The sequence below is a fragment of the Carassius carassius genome, chromosome 4, assembly GCF_963082965.1.
Source record: "Carassius carassius chromosome 4, fCarCar2.1, whole genome shotgun sequence".
NCBI classification, from domain to species: domain Eukaryota; kingdom Metazoa; phylum Chordata; class Actinopteri; order Cypriniformes; family Cyprinidae; genus Carassius; species Carassius carassius.
Genome location: NC_081758.1, coordinates 14,567,134 through 14,588,234, shown reverse-complemented (window position 1 = coordinate 14,588,234; position 21,101 = coordinate 14,567,134). Strand labels below are relative to the sequence as shown.

The 21,101-nt window shown below is 35.8% G+C and overlaps 1 protein-coding gene across 4 annotated transcripts in view; it reads right to left on the bottom strand.

Annotated features, from left to right (window-relative positions):
• Positions 1-18,484, bottom strand: part of LOC132137082 (regulator of G-protein signaling 3-like) — a 37,321-nt gene extending 18,837 nt beyond the window's left edge. The window contains exons 1-14 of one of the 4 annotated variants that reach the window (XM_059547447.1): positions 18,339-18,484; positions 16,514-16,693; positions 13,352-13,518; positions 10,249-10,299; positions 9,965-10,023; positions 9,495-9,589; positions 9,107-9,175; positions 8,735-8,795; positions 7,492-7,582; positions 6,337-6,404; positions 2,254-2,335; positions 1,413-1,518; positions 418-784; positions 282-330 (exon numbers count right to left, since the gene is read on the bottom strand). In XM_059547447.1, the coding sequence (XP_059403430.1) occupies positions 282-330; positions 418-784; positions 1,413-1,518; positions 2,254-2,335; positions 6,337-6,404; positions 7,492-7,582; positions 8,735-8,795; positions 9,107-9,175; positions 9,495-9,589; positions 9,965-10,023; positions 10,249-10,299; positions 13,352-13,518; positions 16,514-16,693; positions 18,339-18,385 (1,492 nt within the window). In that variant the 5' untranslated portion in view covers positions 18,386-18,484. Of the gene's footprint in view, positions 1-281; positions 331-417; positions 785-1,412; positions 1,519-2,253; positions 2,336-4,815; positions 4,973-6,336; positions 6,405-7,491; positions 7,583-8,734; positions 8,796-9,106; positions 9,176-9,494; positions 9,590-9,964; positions 10,024-10,248; positions 10,300-11,423; positions 11,666-13,351; positions 13,519-16,498; positions 16,694-18,338 lie in introns of those variants that run through there. The other 3 variants (XM_059547449.1, XM_059547448.1, XM_059547450.1) reach the window with 3 other exon arrangements.
• Positions 18,485-21,101: the final 2,617 nt, after the last annotated feature.

The following is a 21,101-nucleotide window of genomic DNA, read 5'->3' as shown; positions in this document are numbered from 1 at the left end:
AATAACATTAATTCAGAGATATATTATTACAATTTACAATAACTGTTCTTTATCTTTACTGTGACAACTGTGATCTTTACTCTCACCTCTTATTGATGCCATCTACGAATATGTTAATAAATTATTATCATGGTCATGAGGCTCACTATGGCACCACTATGCTTTAAAAGGGAATCATAATAACGGTTCTTGCACACTTCTTAAAGAGCATGTGCATTTTACACCATCATCAGATCATGTAAAACAGAAACAAACAGAAACCTTCTCATGGCTTGTCTTACCTAGAGTTCCCAGTGTGCCATTGGAGTCAGAATACACTGGCTGCAAGATCTGAAACATTAAACATTCGGATAAGTAAGATGTTACCCCAGCCTTCAGTCGGAATGAGCATGAATCCGATTGCTTTCAGATTCCCACCTGGTTTCCAGGATTGACAGGAGAGAGGATGATATAGTTGTCGCCGTTTGAAGATGTCACACGGGTCCCTTTGAGGGTCTGTGTGCGTGTTTTGTAGTCATTTTCTTCTCGTTTGCCAGTCCAAGACCACAGCGACTCTCCTTCTCCGTTTCCCGTGTTATCAGAACCACTTCCTTTTTTACGACGACCCTGTTTGTGTTTGGTGGGTCGAGAGAGTAAAGGTGGGGTTTTGCTTTGAGTCTTTGCCGTTGAGAGAGAATCAAATCCGGAGGGTTTGTAGGAAGGCCTGTGGATAAGCCCCTCGTAATAAGGCTTCATAATAGGCACTGTCCTCCACACCACCACTGTGATCTCATTGCAGCAATTCCTGCAAGAAGAATTTAAGATAAGGCATTAATGCATTTAAAAAAAACCCCATTAATTTCACTTGACCCATGTTATCTAATTGAACTATTTCGATTTAAAATGTGAGGTGAAAAGGTGGTACCACTTTTTTTAAAGACCAGTTCTCATTATTAATTAGTTGCTTCTTAGCATACTGGCTGTTTATTCATTTTTGGTAACACTTTATTTTAAGGGGTCCTTGTTGCACGTAACATGTACTTACTATTATAATAACATCTATTAATTATGCATAATTATATGCAAGTAGCCCTAAGCCAATCCCTTATTTTAACCCTAACCCTAAATACATGTAGTTAATTTATATTACTAAGTGCTTAAATAAATAATACACTGTAAAAAGGACTCTTTAAAATAAAGTGTAACCTAGTTTTTTTTTTTTTTATTATAAAGCATATATTATATGGCTTATTCTACAAATGTAGATCCCTTAATCTGACCCCATACCTAAATTTAACAACTTCCTTATTAACTAGTAAATAGTTAATAGTTTATTAATTGTGAGAACTGTTCCCCATATAAAGTGTGACCAAACAATAGTTGTTGTGATACCTGTAGCTATAAAATGATAACCAAAACATCCCTATACACACCTGATGGCATGAGCCAGATCCACACACTTCCAGTGTTCAACCGGCTGGCCGTTCAGCTGCAGTAATGTGTCCAGCTGCTGTAAACCCGCCTGGTGAGCTGGACCACCTAAACAAAATAGACAAAGACACTCGAGATCATAAACCATAGTTAAATAAAGGATCCCCATCAAAAATAAAAAGGCAAATGACATCTCTTTTGTTTACAATTTATTTGATGGTGTCCTGTACATTTAAATACTGAGTAATACTGACTAAAGGCATTTACCTACTATAGGGTAAGCATTACGATTTGGCTTTGGTTTAGTGTTACTGCATGTAACCGTGCATAATTTACTAATGTTACAATAGTGCACGCAAAATGTGTAACAAGGACACTGTAAAATAAAGTGTAAAGCTTGGGGTTTTAACAATATTTTTAACTATGCACAGATTTACCAAAACATCTGAAAAAGTCTGCAGTTACAGTTACATCAATATGAACGGGGGAAAAAAATTGTATCAAAGAGTGTTTTTTTTTTTTTTTATACTTTGCCACCGGGGCAATAGCCTTAAAGGGACTTTGTACTCTATCTACCAGTTAAAGCTTAGAGTAGTATTATGTACTCTTAAGGCACATGCTTGAGGAGTACACCCTTAGATACACCCTTAAAGAGTCTGGCAATACCTTGGTATTTAAGGAGATTGGAGTGCCATGATAATACTATACAGACAAAGGTGTTACTCAAATGAAACATAACTAAGAAACACAGTCTTCTGTGCTATGAACGAGCAATTCTGAGCGATACAATTTTATAATAACTTGAGGACGATATGAAAAATACAATTTCTTGAGTTAAATTACCTGGATCAACAGCCTGGACCCGTACAGGGGAGTCAGAGCAGATGGTGAAGCCAAAACCATCTTTTCCTCTCAAAATGGTTACCTGTGAAGGAGCACATAAATTTACACTATCATTCATAGGTTTGCTGTTACAAAATAAAAATTTTTAAACAAATCAATAGTTTTATTCAGCAAGGATGCATTAAATATATCCAAATAAAGACATTCAGACTTTAGATTAGGGAACACAAGTTCACTATTAACTAAGTCTTTTGCCTCAATAAACTCCTAATTTTCTGCTTAATAGTCAGAAAGATTAAAGGATCTTAAATAAGGTCATGCAGAATAAGGCATTAATATTTGCTTTATAAGTACTAAGAAAAAGCCAATAGTCTGGTAATATGCATGCTAATAAGCAACTACTTAATAGTGAGAGCTGATCCTTAAAATTGTGTTACCAAGAATGCTTGCATTATTCATGAAAAAAAAATAATAATAATAATTTTGTAATAATAATTGACAATAATATGAAATGTTTACTTAGCACCAAATTAGCATATTTGATTGATTTCTGAAGGATCATGTGACACTGAAATCTGGAGATGACTGCTGGAAATTCAGCTTTACTGTGACAGGGATAAATTACATTTTAAAATATATTAAAATATAAATTAGTCATTTTAAATTGTAAATTGTTACTATATCTAATAAATGCAACCTTGATGAGCATAAGAGACTTCTTTCAAAAACATTTAAAAAACTGTAGCAAAAAAATTAGATTCACTCCTAATAAAATCCAATTACATTAAATGAACATCTTTAACAAATAGAATTCTTTAAAAAAAAATAATATTACTTTTGAATGGACTGAAATGAAAGGAAAATTCAGGAGGATAGACCATCCACAGTACAGTGTAAGACCCCACAGTAACCGGGTCAGTGTGTGTGTGTGTGTGTGTGTGTGTGTGTGTGTGTGTGTGTGTGTGTGTGTGTGTGTGTGTGTGTGTGCCAGAAACAAACATCACCCCCAGAGCACCACTGTACCCCAGCAGCACGAAGACTGAAATGTCACAGCACCAACGAGTCAGGGATATTAAAAACTACAAGCTGAGAAATTAGTCAGGGTTGCTGGGTGATCAGGGGGCTTTTCTTTTTCCCTGGCAAGAAAAGGAAATGATGGGGGGAGAAAACTGCCATGGCACTGACAAACAACAGAGACAGAATATTTGGACAGTAGAAGTTCAAAATGTCAACAGAACCTGGAGCCAAACTAAATAGGAAATGTTGAAGAGGAGGGGGGGACGTCTCACATTTAACATGACATTGACCGCACAACAACAAAGAGGCTTGTTTGGGGAGGGAGAGAGAATAAAAGAGAAAAAGTGATGACAGCTTTAGGACTTTCACTGCCATTTCTCTTTTCTCTTCTGGGGCGATGTGATTGCACTCCTTACAAGCTCCATTATTTGCTGTGATAAAATAATTATCCACATCAAACTGCACTGTTTCCCTTTTTCCGCTGCTCCTGTTTGTTGTTCAAGTTCAAACTTCGACAGTAACCTTGTGTAGTCGAAGTAATAGCATTACTGAATGATGACTAGCTCATGTTATGACAATACTCATACTTTATGCCATAATCCAGTTTAAGATGATTCAGTCCATCACTAGAATGGAGTTTTAAACATAAGTTGAAGAGGGGAAGCAGATGACTGATTTCATGAGGTGTTGTCCCAAATTCACAAAAATTTAAATATGTCCTGCTTTTGGCCAACTAAGTATCCTCAATGTTTTAGCAACCAAGTATTGGACCCTTTGTGGTTCTCAAGAAGGAAAGCTGTTTCTTTGTCCATGGAACTTGCTTCTATTTTCATCTTCATTAATCTTCAAAAATCTGTCAATTTATTTGGTTGCCAATGGTTATTCTATTCTATTCTATTCTATTCTATTCTATTCTATATCATTTTTTATGGTTTTATGATGACAATGTATTTAATATTCTAATGTATGGTTATTTTTGTTAAAACTAAAACTAAACACTTACAGATTGTTTCAATGAAATAAACGATATATCTAAAATATTTTGTAACTAGTGTTATTCATATCATTACAAACAAGCCTGGATGGTCACCTCCAATGAAATCACACCCTCCACCCTTCAACATAAAAGTCATCCTATTCATCTAGCCCTGTCAATCACAGCACAAGGATATCTAAGCAGCTGCTACTCACTTATATGACTTTATTTCTTATATTTCTGCAATATATTGACTTAACTTTCATTCTCAAGGATCATCCTTTATAATATAACAGAAAGGTCTTAAATCTTACTAGAACTTCAGCATCAGACATTTTTATCCAAATCTAGTGCCAATCTGAAGCAACCTAGGGTTAAGTGCATTACCCAGGCTTGTGTAGATCAAGCCTTCAATCAGCCTGGGTCTATAAAAATTTGGTTCTAAACTCAAAAAAAAAAAAATGATGCAATTAATATTATGACAACTATCTGAGACCAAACACAACAAAACAATTCAATACCAGTTTCAATAATACTACAACCAAAGCCATAAAAACAAAGAAACAAACCTGTGGCAAGTTTCGTTCGATGCAGAGCCGGCACAGACCGTGGATCGTATGCATTGCTTACCGCATATATGTCCACCTACATCTGCGGCGCTCTCTTCAGTGTCTTAAATAAAATAAAGTCACACAGGTGATGCTGCTTCCCTTTGTGGTCGCTCTAGTGTGGCTACGCATACCCACTCATGGGAACTGCTCTGAGCAGAAGAATGACAGGAAACCACCTTCCACCCCCCCAGCCAGTGGCCAGGCAGTATGTCTGCTCCCGATAAGCCAACATGTTTCCTGAGTAGCTCTCAACAGTAGTGGCTGAACTCACTCTCTATACGCAGTGAGATGGAGCTCACTCAGATAGGCTTGATTTAGTGTAAACACAAACATTCATTATGAGTCAGAGACATTAAAGTAGGTCCGATGTTTGTTTAATGAGAAGCTGGACAAGCATAGGCTGACGTCCAGTGGAGGACGTCCAGCCCTTGCACAACACCTTGATTCACAAAAACAGTTGAAATTTCTGAAATCAATTATTATACATGAGCAGGATCTGTGTAAAACCAACACAGTCTTTTCACCAAAGCACTCAATCTACCATAATCCAACTTACATCACCCTATCGCTGATGTTCCAGTTAAAACCAGTGCTTGCTAATCAGAAATACCTGGAAGGTCAACTTCGAAATCTGAAAACTGGATTTTCGGGAAGAGAGGAAGGAAACGGAAGAATGATTAGCAGAGTATTTGACCAGCCTCCAAATAAAAATGCAGGGAACCAGCAAGAGTGTCAGCGGAGTGGGAATCAAACAGGGATAAATCATAAACACTGTGCGGGATTGGGCTTCCTATTGGAGCCACTTTGTTGGCTTTTCCCATTTCCCAGCTTTGTCTGAGGAGAACAGAGCGGGCGGAGAACAGTCCTGGGAAAAGTTGCTCTCTAAAGTGGATGGGAGGGTTTAATGAGCGAGTATGTGTGTGTGTGTGTGTGTGTGTGTGTGTGTGTGTGTGTGTGTGTGTGTGTGTGTGTGTGTTTGTGTCGCACATATCCGAAGTACATCCACACACCTCATATTTCTAGTGTCCGTCACATTAGCTCGTGACACAGAGCTGCTTATAACTATGAGGTCTGAAAAACACTTTTGACTACATGCAGTACCTTTAGCTGTTACAGTTGTTAGCTTAGCATAAATCTGCAATAATAGTTTTCAACACTACAGCCAAAGCTATTTACTCCCAACAAGCCAGCAAATGCAGAGGAATCATGTTTTGCGCTGTATCCTTTTTCAAATTATTATTATTGTTAACTGAATCTAAAACTACCAAAAATCAACAACTGAAATTAAAATGCACTAAAATGAAATATGACTATTAGATGATTATTCTTAAAAAATATAAAAAAATATTTTACCATTAACAGTTATTATTTTAGTTGTTACATTACATGAAGCACATTTTGGGTTAAAGAAAAATGCAAGTTAATTAAATCAAATTAAATAAATCAAAAATCAAATGCAGTTTTATAAATTACACTTACTGTAAATGACTGCATGTTCCCTGGACTTGTGGTCTCGGGTCCAGCTTCATAGTTGGATGCAGCAGCTTCTGAAAGATACACAAGAGTGTCCCATGAATCCCAGGCTGACAGATTGCTCTTTGAGTACATCTTAGCCCCTGAGTAGAAATATCTCTACTCCAGCACTCTTTAGAGAGAGGGCAGCAGAATCCAGCCAACACTGTCTGCAGGCTTCAGCTGAACGTGCGTGTGTCTACACCATGAGAGATCAACTCAGCCTGAATCCCTGTGACACAGAGCTGACTGCCCCACAACAGAGAGAGAGAAAGAAATCTACTCCCCTAAAAGCGTCACCCCCACCCAGACAACCAGCGACAGGCTCCCCCACTTTGTAACCATAGAGATTATGCTCCCAGGAAGCAATGTCTTTTTAAACAATCTTCATGGAAACCACTTTCAAGAGGGATACAATACAGCTGGCTCTCTCTATTAAAGTCAGCCCAGTGCCTTGACTCAAGCCCCCTCTCTTTCTCTCTCTCTCGCTGTCCAATCAAACTTAATCTCGGCTGAATTTCTCTGACGGGACACGTGTCATTTCATCCACATCCCAGAAGCAAAATTATTCATTTTGGAATGAACATGATCTCTTACACTCGATGAACCAAAAATGGCTGTGCACTATATTAAAAAAATACATTTCATCGCAAAGGTCATCATGAAATGGCAGAGGGAGGGAGACAAGATCTCTAAAGTGGATTTAAACTGACTTAGACACATCATGATGCTTCAGCGTTTTAATTCTCATCTCATTCCCGCAGCTCATCACAGCACACACAATGTCGGCCCCCGGCTCTTTGTTACGGCTCTCCACAGGGATACGTTTCAACACCGAGCCCTCTATATCCCTCCAAAAAGTACAAGGCAATGCTTGTTAACATAGCGTTTGATGAGAAATAAAACATTTACATTTCATTTAGACTCAAAAGTAACTTCCACTGCAAAGAGCTTGTTTGGTTTCAGCAATGTCAAGAATATCTGTTCTCATCTGATCTAACATTACTGAGAAAAAAACGTCATATGGAATTGGTCCGTCTTCACTGCTAAAGGCTATCAGAGAGTGGCTACGATCCAACTGCGAAAGACAGAAGAAGTGAGAGAAACTGCATCTAATCTCACCAGCGGTCTGTCTGATGCGACGTGAGGCCACTTTCAGATGTTTGCTCCTGCCCAGCTCCTCTCCCAGGAGATAATACCAACCTCTGATCTCCTGTCAGCAGAAAATGTGAAAAACACAATTAGACACATATAGCCATGGGAAGAAGATGTTCTTTTCTTCACTAGGTTTTCCAATCGCAATATCTGTTGACTAGTTAATGCGGCCCTCAGAGGGACAGCATTCAAATCTGGCCCTGTGGTCATCCGCAGCTCTGTTGTGTGTCCATGTGTGTATGTTTTTGAGACCTTCACAGCTGTAAACAGCTGATGCCCATTTTACTCTTCCACTCAGCCAGATGGCATCATGTTATGTAAAACATCCATCAAGCTTGATCTATTTTTTCTCTAAATATCACCCTCCGAGAAATGATTTACTGTCTTAACACATGAGTATAACACTATTGAGTTTGACAGCGGGACATAATGTAAAGGAGCAGGGATCTCAGTTGGGATATTTCTTGTTTGTCTGTGCATACAGAATAAAGCCACTATGCCAGCGTGTTTGCGGTGTGCTGCTCTTGGTAATTGTAGGTCATTTTTCAAGCCTCAGTGAGCAATCCTGTCGCCACTTTCCCCACTGTGTAATTAGATGATGGTGTGAAGGAAATGCTTTGACAAGAGGAGAATGAAATATGGAGGAACATTTAATAAATATGAAACGCTATCTTTCTTAAAACAAGTCAAAACTGAGTTGTGTTACAACGAAAGAAGATTTTAGATTAAATAATAGATGTTTTATAGTGCGAAAGTAGATGTACAAAGTCAAATCTGTGAAAACTTTTGTCTTTCTGTTTCAGTCACGAATAAATAATTGCTGAACTGCACTAATTCAGTGCATGTACATATGAAGTGTGTGTCGTTCCTGTGTCACCAGTGTCTCTTAACAGGATTACAAAAATAGTGGCTCTCCCAAAAGATGATTCCTATTCCCAAGCCTAAAATCTATTTAAATTAAATTTACAGTACATAAATGAAATATGATAATGAATTAATATCAAATTTGTTCATGTATTTTGTTTACTTTAGTCATTTTTAATGAATGTATGGGTGAAGGGAGAAAATAAAAAGCAATAACCACTGTACTACTACTACTCCTACTACTGTACATTTTTCTGTCATACTGATAAAAATACAAATCCAAATGACTTTCAAATCCCTGCAGGGTAAAAGCGCTATGGGTAAATGTAAACATCAGGATATTTACCTTAGATGAGGTGATGAGGGAGTGGACACCAAAACTCATACAGCCCAGGAAGTCACTGCGCCTGTGGGCAAAATCAGACACTCTAAACACAACAGGCGGGAATTTCTGAACTCCTGATAAAGTCACATTCATATCGGTTAACCCCACTTAGATCATGTTCACTGTCTTGTGACGCTGCTGGTATTAAAAAAACAGCCAATAATATATTGATTTTGTACTGAGTGATTGTGACATTGCCAAGTGTGTTGAAGATAAAATGCATACAAGAACAATTGTACTGTACTTATGGTACACATATAAATAGCCTTTATCTACAGCTGTATTCATGTAGAGAATCAGTATGTGAGTGAAATAAAGATGATAAAGTCCTACCTGGAAGTTCGATTGCAATTCCACACTGTTAACAACAGCCTCTTTTTCTGATCGTCTTCATCCACGTCTCTGCAACATAAATGCAACACTTCAAAAACTCATCCATCAATGTCCAGCTTCGTCCAAAAACACAATGGCCTTCTCCTCCAAAGACTTCAAAAAGACAGCCTTCTTTTCAGCTAACAAAAGAGAGACAGCAGACTCAGCCCTAAAGTCTCTTTCTGAAAGACTGAATGAGATATAGAGGCTGTCAGATGAGGGGTTAGAGAGCGCATGATGTTTAAATTAATAAATTATTCCACTTTAAGATAACATGACACTCTTCACTTCCACCATAATACAAGTGCTCTGCAGTAGCAAAGAAAAAAACTATAAAAGAATCACTCACAACATAAACGTCTCGTTGAAAACAGGACTCTTGCCGTCTAGAACGGTCCTGGTCTTCCATCGCTTCCTGTGGTCAACATCTGGAGCAATACTTATCTAGAATATATAAACACATGTTGGTGGTTGCTATTAAGTCCACTACTTCAACATTGCTAGAGGACATATTCAACATATTCAGAGGGAAAATCAATCAACACTTGAATCTGGGATTGAGTGGACAGCTGCCGACACAACTGATGCTTTCTCATGCCTGAAACCTGCTCAGGCTGACCTGAAAAAGGGTTCATTTCAAGGACAGATGTCCTCAGAGGATTAAGAGCAAATAATGACAAAAATAATAGCACATCATCACCAACAGTGACCGGGAAAGTAATTGTTGTCGTTCTGCCAAGAGAAAAATAAGTTGTTTTATGAGGCTCGTGGTCACATGACCTCATGTGTCGTCTAAGTAGCATATGTCAAAATGCCCACCTTTACATATGAGTCGCATGGTTTGTACTCTCTACCCATGAGTCCCCTGGCCTCCAAAACTGTGTGAAAAAACAAATAAAGATGAAAACATGAGAAAAATGCTGTTCGTGTAATTTAATTCTCATTTAATGAATTATGAATGTAAGATTTCCTGTATGAATTAAGCGCAAGTATAACCTGTTTATTAAAATGTAATTTTAGCATGAGAAGCAGTCTTATTTGAAAAACTCATTCTTAAAACTCTTAAATTATAAAGAACAAGTTCTGTTCACAGTAATGCTTACTTTGAACATAGAGACACCCGCTGCCCGGAGTAACTGTCAGTTTGAGTTGACCTGTGGTCAGTGGGAGAGAAAATTAACATTTAATTATACATATAGCAATAATACAAAAACAAATAATGGTCATAGGCACAGGGTTCACACATGCCAAATACATTTCCATGACTTGACTTTTCTAGTCAATTTAATATCCAGTCAAGTAATAAAAATAATAAATAACTGATCAAAAGTTAGTATAATATTTTTTTAATGTTTTAGAAGTTTCTAATGCTCACCCAGGCTGCATTTATTTGATAAGTACAGTACTATTGTGAAATATTATTACAATTAAAAAATGTTCTCTATTTCAATATATTTTAAAAATGTTATTTCAGCACAGCTGAATTCTCATCAGCCATTACTCCGTCTTCAGTGTCACACAGTCCTTCAAAAATCAGTCTTATATACTTATTCTGTGTATTTATTTACATGGAAATATCCACACACACAGGTGAAATGGAGAGTCCAAATTTTAGAGTTCAAAAACCTGTAAAAAACAGCTATTTTACATTTTTGATTCAGCCTTGGTGAGCTCAAGAGACTGCTTTTTAAAAACATAAATCTTACTAGCCCCAAACTTATGAATGGTAGCATATATCAGTCTATGTACGTGTTTGGCCTAACATTTTGCTGATTCCATTTCATTAGCTAAAACAGTCACACTTTAGTTTGGGGACCATTTTTTACTTTTATCTAACAATTAACTAAAGCTTATAACTCAATAAACTCCTAATTAGCTGATTAGTTGTTAAGCTTAGGTATGGGGTAGGATTAACGCAGGGGTGTCAAACTAAAATCCATTAGAGCCAAGGCCCTGCAGTTTTGTTAACTCAAACACACACAGCATGTAGTTCTCAAATGAGCCTGAAGGGCTTGATTAGGCTTGATTAGTTAAATTAGGGTTGAATAAGAATAAGACATTATTATGTGCTTTGTATGTACTAATAAACAGCCAATATGCTAATAATATGCATGATAATAAGCAACTAGTTAAGAGTGAGAACTGGTACCTAAACTAATGCCCTAAACTAATATGGGTAATAAACTTAGAACTGTAGGTATTAGTTTAAACTTTTTAGATTATAAATACTATTGAAGCATCATTTGTCAACACATTAAGTAGCACAATAAAGACTCACCATGAGTTTGTAAAAGAAAAGATGATCTCTGCCATTGCCTGAAACAGCTCAGTGTCACTTTCTGTGCCTTCTGACAGTCCATGTTATAGTAAAACCACAGCCTCACTGATTTTAAAAATGTCTCAACTCTCCTGCATCACACATGAATTCTCAGAAAAACATTAAACGAATTCAGATGTGATGCCTCACAGCTATTCAAGAGCTTAACTGTCACTATGCATATGTTGCCACTGCAGGATAAAAGACAGCAGAAGAAAACAAGCATAAATTTGAACCGCCTTGCATTTTGAATAGCTGATGAGACAGGAGGAGCTGTGATTGGTCAGAGAGCTGCATTGAACGAGTGAAAGGGGGTGTGTGGATGGAGGGAAAGTCCATCTGCTGTTCTCATAATAAACAAAACCTCTGACTGAGGTTGCCCTTTGTGTTGATCTAAGATCAGTTAAATGATTTATCTCAATATTATTTATAATTGGAACAGCAACAACAAAACTTCTCACAAAAGCTGCCCACAAACACTTCTAATTTCTTTATAGCAAAGAGTTTGTCATGGACTTTGACTTTGTCCGTTAAAAGACTTTAACCTTAGTAAGTCATTCATTGACCCGACAGGAAATCAAACAGGCACTGCCTCTTTAATTCCTTGCTAAAGCTACCCCTCTCCAGAGATTACATCATTACTTCACAGGTTTCACTGATAAGGGAAAATAAGAAGAGTGATTTGGTGCTGCTGTATAATCATGCTGGCTAACATCAAGATGAATCTATCAAATGGCTGTAATAGGCAATACATTTCTCTGCAAGAGCAAAACCATGTTTAGTGCATAAAGCATTGTGTTAAGCTCTGTTTCCTGGCCTCCTTTGGGACAGCCGTGGAAAATGCATGAAACTCACCATCCACACAGATTAAAATAACAATAATTAGCTGGTGCAGTCTGCAGAGCAGACAGGATTTCAGTCTATATTAATTCAGCCATTATCTCTAATGTCTCCCCAAAAGACAGTAAAAAAAAAATAATAATAATAAAATAAAATATTTGTGAGATGGGATACCACAATTCCAGATCTTGTTTTTCAGTGTGTGATATATAACTGTTCTTTCATTTTAAAAGGGAATATCTTGATATACTAACAGCACCACTAACTACTGGAGAAATTATTGATAGTCCTTTCAGTGAGCACAGTTTGAGTTGAGTTGAGTCGTTTATATGCAAATGAAAGGAACACAAACAATTATTGCAATATTTATGAATTCAAAATATAAAATTATTTTTTGGGACACAAAAGCTCCCAAGCTTTGCTGTAGTATTGCTGATCAATTCATTTATTTATTTTTAATAATAACAACATTTAATAATTGTAATGCACCCTTGCTGAATAAACTTCACATTTTTGAACAGTAGTGTATATTTATTCATTTGTTTAATAATAATAACTTTTAGCACAATTTGAGTTGAATGTATGCAAATGTAAGGAACACAAACATTTATGCAGTATTTATGAATTGATAATAATAATAATTATTAATAATAACTTTTCAAAATTGTAATCCTTTCTGAATAAATGTATTATTTTCACCAAATAAATAAATAAATAAATATTTGAAATAGTATATGTTTCAAAAATAATGTTTATATAATGTTATGTAATGCTAATAATGTTTTTAAAGCCATTAATTAAAGTAAATTTAAAAATTTACATTCTGGATGAGAGTCCCTGAGTCTGTTAAATGCTCGAAACCCCATGAACTATATTTCCTTGTGCAGAAGGAAACGGTTACTTCACAGGGAGGTTAGATTGGTCTGAGCATTTCAACACTGCCATCTAGTGACAAACGGTGCACAATGTCAATGAATGTTTTAATATCTTTGCATCTCCATCAGAATGGAGCTAAATTTGAATGTGTAATCAGATGAAAAATCACTCACCTTTTCCTCTGAAACCAGACGGGTGGATTTTCCTCCTTTTTTTCTGTGCAGGTTCTGTACCGTTCTTTACAGTGGTTTTGACCACTGAGACCACTTTAACTCCAGCTGATGAACTTTTTCTGACAGCTTTCTCCCAGTTCCTCTCAGCAGGTCTACCAGCTCTGAGACTGCAGGGATCACAGGATGAAACCAATGCCCATGAGTCTAGATAAGCTATTCTAAACTGATTTTACTACAGCACTTTTATTTATTTATTTTTTTTATCATTTCTGGGTTGTGATTCGTAAAAAAGTTGAGAATCAGTGGTCCACATGATATAAACAAGTGTTGTATGAATAGATGTATAAGTTCCTTAACTGTAATAACCACTATTAATTGGCTTTCGATATACAAAAAAATATATACTTCTGGATATATTCAATGATCAGTATATTATTTAATGTATATTAAAAATAAAAAGAATGATAACTGAACAATACATAAGAAATTTCTGCTTTCAATATACTGAAAAATCCTAAAATTTTAATGTTTGTTTTCAGTAAACACTTTTTTTCCTCATATACAATCAAACATATTTTTATATATTAAATGTGTAACTATGCAAACAATGAAGTCATACAAGTTTATGAATTTGTGTTCAGCTTTATGTAAACCCATGTGTTAATTAATTAAAGGTTCAGGTTATGTAATTGAGTGGTTCAGTAGCAGTGTTGGGAAGGTTACTTTGGAAATGTAATAGGTTACAGATTACAAGTTACCCTGTTTAAAATGTAATAGTAGTGTAACTTTTTCAATTATTTTATTAAAGTAATGTAACTAATTACTTTTGAGTACTTTTTGATTACTTTTCTAAATTTGTGAAAATTAAAGAATAATAAATAAAAGCATATACATCAACTTAAATACAGTTATCTAATAAGCATGTGACATATTCTGTGTAATAAACTCCTGAAACATTGGTGTTTTTTTAAACTGCTGTCTCTTTGTATATGATGATAGTTTTCTCAAAATAAGTAAAATGCACATGAAGTGACACAGAGCAGTTCTAGAAATTATGTTTATGTGCTCGTGTACTCTTATATTGAGGCAGCAGAGGTTTTAAACACTGCGAGCTTCAGTAGGCCTATGTGTAGTAAATGAAACCATGTCTTTGCCATTAATTTCCATGAGGGGTGGACTGGGAAAAAAATTCAGACTGGAAAATTCAAACTCATACAAACAAATTCATGGACAAAACTATTTTTTGTATGGACCTGACATAAAAAAAGGTTTAAATCTTTAATTTGGGGACATGCAAAATAATTTTAAGTTCTTTCCTGAACGGCACCTTCACTTCTATTTTTCTCTTCAGTCTCTTTATTTTGCCCTGTTATCCATCTCTCTCATGACTTTAATACTCAAGATTGAACAAAACTATACTTTACAATATAATACTCTACAATACAACAATATCTTTATAGAAAAATCCTAATACTGTACACGAGTCATGTTTTTCCCTTACAAAAATTAACCATGATTTTATTAGCCTATATAAAAGTAAAATAACCTTGTTTTGTTTTTGTTTTTTTGCAAATGGATTTGTATTTATTTTTAAATAAATACATTTGTAAACTAATTTTACATTTTTGGTTACCACATTTAAACAATAGTAACCATTTTCTCTGGATTTATAGTTAAATATTAAAATGTAAATTTTCGTAAGGGTTGTGTTGTTGTCTGTCGTAGCTCCCCCTAACCCTATAACAAAATCGGACTTTTTTTCAGATAAATTCCTACTGTAACATTACAACTGATAATAATGATGTCCTTTATATAGTATTTTGAGTGATGACTTATGAGCAACGTGCTGCTGCTTGATTAAATAAATAAAAAAAACAAAGACAAAAAAGCATCTTTACAGATGAAACTGACCTGAAACCCTGAACAGGAGTTCTGCTTCTCTGCTCCAGCAGTCCTCTCTCTCTCTCTGTCTCTCTCTCTGTCTCTCTCTCTCTCTCTCTCTCTCTCTCTCTCTCTCTCTCTCTCTCTCTCTCTCTCTCTCTCTCGCATTGATTACTCTGAGTCTGATCCAAACCGTTTGGCGGAGGCGCGGAGAGCGCGCGAGTCATGACTAACACTTCATGACTTATTAGAGATTTAATTATCAAATGGCGGATTCGCAAATGATCGCTTTAGTAAATTCGGCAGGCAATTAATAATGATATTAACTAGTGGGGCAAAATCGGCTGCCAGGCCACCGGGAATTGTCCCGGTTCTCCCGGTGTCCAGTCCGCGCCTGATTTCCACAGACAGGCAGAATGTGCAAGTCATATAGCTATTGCATTTTTGGGGCTTTATATTCACAGACACTAGTCCATGTCATGTTTTGATTCAACTGTACTGACCTACTTTTGATTTAGTCATCCAAAATGTGGCATATTCCGTCCGCGTTAGGCATTTAGTTTTTATGAAGGGATTCTACGAACCAGACTGTATTTCCGCATCCCGGAAATTATTAGGGCGGTATGTCTCAGAATAGTCAGTGCAATTTGGGAAAGAAATCATTTAAATCTGTATGTGGATGTGTGTAAATATTCAAATGTAATCCCCTTTGTAATCGTTAAAAATGTCATAAGTAACTGTAATTTAATTACTCATTTTTTCGTAGTAACTGTAACTAATTACAGTTACAATAATTGTGTAATTAAATTACGTAACGCCGTTACATGTAACTAGTTACTCCCCAACACTGTTCAGTAGTAGCCTATATAAAAAAGTGCAATTTTGTCATTGCAATTTATTTGTATATGCATCAATACATAGCCCATTCATATATGAAAAATATAATGCAGCTATAATTTCCCATATGTGGGAATGTATTATTAAATGCAATGCATTATATTTTCTAGTATATTCCCATGTATTTTTGCTTCATGAGGGATTCTTTTATTCGTCTTATTTGTTCAATATTACTTTGTGAGTGTGTATATAGTTATTAATTATTGCTATCATTAATTATAACACATGTATCATGCATTATTCAACTGGTCTGATGTAACGGTTAAAAGGTAGACAATTGGTAAGGCTGTGTGGTTTGTTTTGATATGGTCAAGCAGCATTAAACAGTAGCGTTCCATTCATGTGCATTTTATGTGTTTGTCACAAGACACAGAGGTTCTTTACTTTGCCTGTTGGTTCGTGGCCAATGGCCTTTTGTCCCTGACAGATCTGATGTGTGCCACTGAAGATCTCCTCTCTTTGCTGTCAGTAAGCCTGGTTCCTTCTTTACACGGCTCCTTTGTTGACGGTCCATTGGGGAGGCAGGGATCCTGTAGCCAAACAGATTCCCTGTGACGTCTCTTCCTATAGGCACAGCCAGAAGTGTTATATGATTAGTGCACTCACTTCTCACATGAACTCTGATGACAGAGTGATAGACATGTGAACCCGGCAGGAGGTTCTCAAATAATCTACTCAAAAAAAGCTGATTAACTCCAGCAATGAAGTCCTGTCAACAGCTGCCAGAGCTAAACTGACATAAACGTCACTCTATTTTAGCATGAATTTGATGCATGAAGCTGGTGTTCTTCTTTGAGTTAATAACGTTTCAGAAATTTCAACAAAGAGTGTCAATGATTAAGTTTAAGTAAGGTTTTCTGAACGTGCTGAAGGGAAACACTTCTGACATCCCAGCAGGATGAAAAACTGCATCTTACTAAGTTGAAATAGTATTCGGGAAGTTACATTTATTTATTACTTACACAAATTTTTATTAACATTTTATACATCTGCTTCTAATAACTGGAATTTGAAACTGATTAAGATACAGTATATATTTTGGAATCAGTGGCCCACAAATGAAAACCTAGACATTGAGGCCACACTAAAAAATGTATGGATGTCATGCTCTAGATAAAAAATATCAAATCAAGCAGCATATTTACATTTATTCACTAAGCAGATGTTTTAATCCAAAGCAATTTAAAATTGAGGAATAATACAACATGCATTTTTGAAACAGAGACTGCACATGCTAACTTTTCACACAAAACGTTTCACAAAAAGAAGCTGACAAAATATGTATATTGTTTTATACTGATCTGGATAAACACTATGCTAGAACACGTGTGACCTTCGTATAGCCTAGGCCTATCCACTAAAAATCACCTTATATCAGTTGATGATGTAAATAGATATTATTATTTATTAACAGAAATATAAACGGTTCATAAAAGTTAAACATCACTTGGACTGGTGGAAATTGTTCCAGGCAGAGTTTCTTTGAATATGCAAGCGTGCATTACTGCATGCCATGTATAACACAATATATTAACAGATAGATAGATAGATAGATAGATAGATAGATAGATAGATAGATAGATAGATAGATAGATAGATAGATAGATAGATAGATAGATAGATAGATTATGATAGAGTATGATAGATGTATATGAATGAAGTGATGTGTGGCCGTGTTTTGTTTTGTCACTTTATTTTGTTTTGTTGATTAACAGCATTGAGTTTGTCAGTGAGTCATTGATTTTTGTGCTGTCGAAGGGTGTTGTTTCTGCCTCCAAATCTTCACAGCTTTATCGTGTAATCATGAACTTGTAGCTTCAGCGATCACAGACAGAGAAGCGGGTGAACCTCTACACCCCTTCAGTTCCTCACAATGGGTTGTGTAAAAACACTATTGTACTGCTTAAGATTACAAAACATCTGTTTTACTCAGCCAGAAGAAGTAACTGCAAGTATTTCAAGCAGCAGCATTAACAAATATAATTACGATTTGTGATTTCTTCCATGTACGGTCATTGTTTAGAGGTAAATCTGAAACCGGCACAACTTTGCATCTTACACCTTTTCCAAATCTTAAAGGGTTAAACCTGACACCAACTTATTTATAGGAATTTTTGTATACTCGGTTAACTGTACTTTAGGAGTTTCTCGGTAGGCGTTTCCAAACGTCCCCGAACACACTCAGCAGCCGAATGGCATTTACACTTACCTTTCTCTGGTGTCCATATTTTGTTCGTGTTGTCTGCTATAATCCATCTTCTTTACTAACACAAGGTCGCCGCTTTTATTTTTATTTTTACTAGCTCTGTGTCTGAATGGGACAGAAACTGCCCCCGTCCCGCTCTGGAGAGGAAGTGTCTGTGTGGTGCGCTCAGACGCGCTGGATGGATCTCTCCACCAATCCGAGCGCGGGATTTGAAACGCACCGCGTGCGACTGCATCTGCAGAATGTCGAAAACTCACGGGGACTGCAAAAGTATTTGCCCTAAGGGAGTAACTGTTCTCTTTACAGTAGCGTTATTCCTTCTTTTACGTTTTTATTTTTGATAGGTTCCAGTCATACAAAAATACGTTTGTGTACTTTTCATGTTTCTTACAATGTATGCATTTTTTTAGTTCCATGTTTTTACAGTATTAGGCCTACATCAACCAAGATCCAATTGTTTCTTGTTTTTTTTTTCTTCTCTCACAGACTAGGTTATGTTTTTCAAGCAAGGCGCAGTATCTTTAGCTGTCAGGTGTCCAGATAGAATTGAACTTTTTTTCATCCTCACTGCTAGCCAACTCTTTAATGTATGTCAGTGGAAGTCAAAGAACTTTAAGTCATGCTGCTTTATTTATTTTTTTACAAATTGTGTCAGTTTCTCCTGTATGCCACTAAAGTGAGCTTATAATTAAATGTAGATGTGATCTTTTAATAGTTTTACATGTCACAATTTGACTTTATTTCCTTTTTTTAAACTCTTGGTTATTGTTTATACTCTGAGGTGAAACTGGCTTCCATAGTAAAGAGACAATTAGACTGCTTTCAATTACCTCAAAAAATGGCTTACACTGGAGACAGCAGATACACCAACAAGTCATTATATTGACACTTTTTGCTGTAATAGTTCTTGTTCAGCTATTAGTCCTACACAATTAAGTGACACCTCAAAAAAAAGGCTAAATAAAAGAAGGGCTTGACACTAAACGCTGTAAGGACTCACAGGATTAGCCTCATTAATTATAATGTAAAAACACTCATTTGTGTTAAACAGTTTAAAAACCTTTGACCATCAACACAACAGTAACTAATCAGAATTAATTTTTAATTGGGAATGATTTCTTGAAAAGAATAAACCTCTTAAGATGTTTTAGTGAAAAATAAATGTGATGATTTGGAAAATAGTATAGCAATTTTAATAGCAAAGTGACATATTACAAAGCAAGGGGAGGTTTTCCAATGCTAATTTAAAAAGGGCATAATTGGAGTAAAAGTTCTACTGAAAAATATATTTTGTACTTAGGCTACTTAGGATAAGATAACTGTCATGTACTGTACACCTCACTCACTCTAAAGTACTCTTGCTGTATTTCTTGCTGTATTGAAGAAACAACTACACATTATGTAATGTTGACACACTTAACATAAACAAAGCTACACACTGTAAGTCAAGCACAACACATACAGCACTATACACTTTGACTCTCAAACATCTGACTCCAGCAGAGACTGGAGGTGAATGAGAACTACTTTACACTGATGTACAGTCTGACAGCCATTTCTGCTCCCTGATTAGCAATTCATGTCAGTGCAGCTAAATGCAGATCAAACTGTATGCTCTAATGAATATTGTTAAGCAGCCAAAAGGGGGAAAAATAACTAAAGAAAAACTAATAATGTGTTTGTTCAAATTTTTTCCTCCATATTATGTAAGGTATTTTCAAAAGCCATCTGGTCTTTAAAACAGGCAGGAAATCTGTGGTTTACAAAGTTATCTGTAGTCTGCACAGAGTATTCATTGTTAATAAGGGAATTCCCATCAACATGCAATTTCCTCAGCTAAAGGCGAATGAACTGGCCTTGAACTTCTAAGAGGGTCAGCTGAGCAGAGATCCATTCATAAAGCAGATTCACATTCATCAGCTCTGTTTGGTGTTGCAGGTGACGACATTCACATTACTAAAGACAAAGAATGGACATCACAAATGCCACCCAAACTGTTGTTATGGCTTAGTAATGACTGATGTTTCTAAAACCCCCCCCAAAAATATAAAATTTTCTCAAAGGATCAACCAGAACATTCTACAAAACATGGGGTCCTTTAATTTTAAACATCAAGAGGAATGTAGTTCTTGAACGAAACGAGTGAATGATAGTGTTTTGTCACTGAATGCTTTCAATATACCTTGTTCTGATAAAAATATAATAATAATAATAATAATAATAATAATAATAATAATAATAATGGCATTGTTTTACACAAAGAACAAATGTTTTGGGTTGGTATTTTTTTTTTAAACTTTTTAAAATAAAATTTATATTTTTACTCAGCAAGGATGCGTTAAATTGATCAAAACTGATAGTTGACATAAAAAAAAGAATTATGAAAACTTTTGAATGGTATGTTTTATTCATATTTGGGAATTTAATATGAAATAACTTAAAGCATTTTCATCAATATTCAATTGAAAAAAAAAATTATGGGTAAGACATAACATGTTATTCTGTGGAACATCAATGTTAATTTTAATTGTACTTGTACATAAATTACAAAGTTGGGCTAGCAGTTACACTTTTCACTCCAGTGAATATTTCTCAGGCTGAGTTTATTTTTGAAAGTCAATTTCATTATAGACGCATACCTGAAAGTCTTGACTGTAAAGTACATGAATAAAAATCACGAGAACAAAATTCACTGTTATCTTTCGCACAAAATCACTTTAATTTCATCACAAAGCATTGGTCAGTTTATGACACCAGACCACAATA